Source organism: Trichechus manatus, unplaced genomic scaffold, assembly GCF_000243295.1.
Source record: "Trichechus manatus latirostris isolate Lorelei unplaced genomic scaffold, TriManLat1.0 scaffold00082, whole genome shotgun sequence".
Classification (NCBI taxonomy): Eukaryota; Metazoa; Chordata; class Mammalia; order Sirenia; family Trichechidae; genus Trichechus; species Trichechus manatus.
This window is the reverse complement of record NW_004444018.1, coordinates 6930790-6933039: the sequence shown is the minus strand read 5'-3', so window position 1 is coordinate 6933039 and position 2250 is coordinate 6930790. Positions and strand designations below refer to the sequence as shown.

At 38.4% G+C, this 2250-nt stretch overlaps 1 protein-coding gene across 7 annotated transcripts in view; it reads left to right on the top strand.

The window, feature by feature from the left end:
- TUT7 (terminal uridylyl transferase 7) overlaps positions 1–2250 on the top strand; it is a 54419-nt gene that overhangs the window by 6146 nt on the left and 46023 nt on the right. For all 7 annotated transcript variants that reach the window (XM_023735810.1, XM_023735809.1, XM_023735812.1 and 4 more), the window contains 2 exons: positions 78–194; positions 924–1101. In XM_023735810.1, the coding sequence (XP_023591578.1) occupies positions 78–194; positions 924–1101 (295 nt within the window). The remainder of the gene's footprint in view (positions 1–77; positions 195–923; positions 1102–2250) is intronic.

Here is a 2250-nt window from a genome sequence, read left to right as displayed (position 1 = left end):
AGGGGAAGTCAATTTTTGGCTAATAATTACCTGAATGTTTGAAGATATATCTATCTATAAATCTCTTTAAATTATAGCGACCACGAAACTTCCCTACAGCAAAATACACCTGCAAACTCTGTGATGTTTTAATTGAATCTGTTGCATCTGCCCATAAGCATATCAAAGAGAAAAGGCACAAGAAGAACATCAAGGTGAGTTTAATGTAGCCCAAACAGGTGGGCTTGCTTGTCCCTTGGTATTACTGTCATCTTCTTCATTGTCTTCTCCTTAGAGCTATGATCTTGATACAAAACAAAACCAAACCTGTTGGCATCGAGTCGATTCCAACTCATAGTGACCCTGTAGGACAGAGTAGAACTGCCCCATAGGGTTTCGGGAGCGGCTGGTGGATTCGAACTGCTGACCTTTTGGTTAGCAGCTGTAGCTCTTAACCACTGCACCACCAGGGCTTAATAGCTTTTCTAATTATGTTTATTGATTTATTTAAGCCAAAATATTTTATACTTGTAATTACTTCACACTTATATTTATTAAATTTATTTTAGCCAGAATATTTTATACTTGTTAAATATGTTTTGCTGGGCAGTCTTGTGAATATCGGGATAATATCAGTGTGTGAAGTCATTGATAGAACCTAGGTATATGTCCTGTGCCAGTAATAATATGCAATTAGTTTGACATTGCTGTTTTTAATGTTCTGCCTTCGTACTTTCTATCTATTCCTGCCTACCCTATGTTATCACTAATCCATGTTATGCTCATTAGAAAGTGTGTATGTTGATAGGATGAAGACTAACTCAGCTAAGGTGAGAGAGAAGATTAAGAAAAAGGTACAAGAAAATAGTACAGTTTAGTCTCAGTGAGGTGTTAGAAGGTAAAAAACTGTGAGCCATTTTTAATTTTAGTATTTATTTTAAAAGGAGAAGCAAGAAGAAGAGTTACTCACTACATTACCCCCACCAGTACCCTCCCAGATAAATGCAATTGGCATTGCTATTGATAAAGTGGTCCAAGAGTTTGGTTTACACAATGAGAGCTTGGAACAGAGACGAGGAATTAAGCATATCATGGAAAATGTGTTCCAACACAAGTTACCAGGTATTTTCTAGATTTGTTTTTCTCTGTAGTTACCTAAAAGTACTTTGTTCATTTTAACCACTGGTAGTAATTTTCACCTACTAAAAATTGATTTGCCATGACCTGAAGCTCTTGGCTTTTTTATTCGTTTTTCCTGGCTTCCCCCAAGATGACAAATTTGATGCATTGTCATTAAACCTGTTTTCATTATAAATGTCGTTCTGTACACGTGCTTTAATATAAGCTGCTTTTAAAACCAAAACCCATTACGTCGAGTTGATTCCAACTCATAGCAACCTTGTACGGCAGAGTAGAACTTCCCCAGAGGGTTTCCAAGACTGTACTCTTTACGGGACCAGACTGCCACATCTTTCTCCCATGGAGCAGCTGTTGGGTTCGAACTAGTGACTTTTCAGTTAGCAGCTGAGTGCTTTAACCACAGTGCCACCATGGCTCCTTAAGCTGCTATTAACAGCCTCTAATATAAGCTAAATACCCCATCTTATTCGGATACTTTGGAACTCTTATGTATGTGTGTGTTTTTTTTCTACCTGTCTAAATTGACATAATATTTGTTTTTCTTTTTTTTTTAATTGTACTTCGGGTGAAGACTTACAGAACAAATAGTTTCTCATGAAGCAATAGTACACATAGTGTTTCATGACATTGGTTAACAACCCCACAACATGTCAACCCTCTCCCTTCTCAACTTTTTTTTTTCTGGTGAAAATATACATAGCTAAAGATACACCATTTCAAAAATTCCTACATGCACAGTTCAGTGACATCGACTACACTCTTTCAGCTGTGCTGCTATTCTCACTTTAGATGAAGGCTTACAGAACAAAATAGTTTCTCATTTAACAGTACACATGTTGCCCTATGACAATGGTTAACAACCTCACAACACATCAACACTATCCTTCCTCAACCTTGGGTTCGCTGTCACCAGCTTTCCCCCTCACTTCTGCCTTCTGGTCCTTGTCCCTGGACTGCTGTGCCTCATTAGTCCCATTTGGTTTTATGGGGCTCTCCACTTCCAGGCTGAATGGTGAACCTTGGAGATGACTTCACCACTGAGCTAAAAGGGTGTCTAGGGGCTGTACTCTCAGGGTTTCTCCAGTCTCCTTTAGGCCAGTAAATCTGGTCTTTTTTTTGTGAGTTAGAATT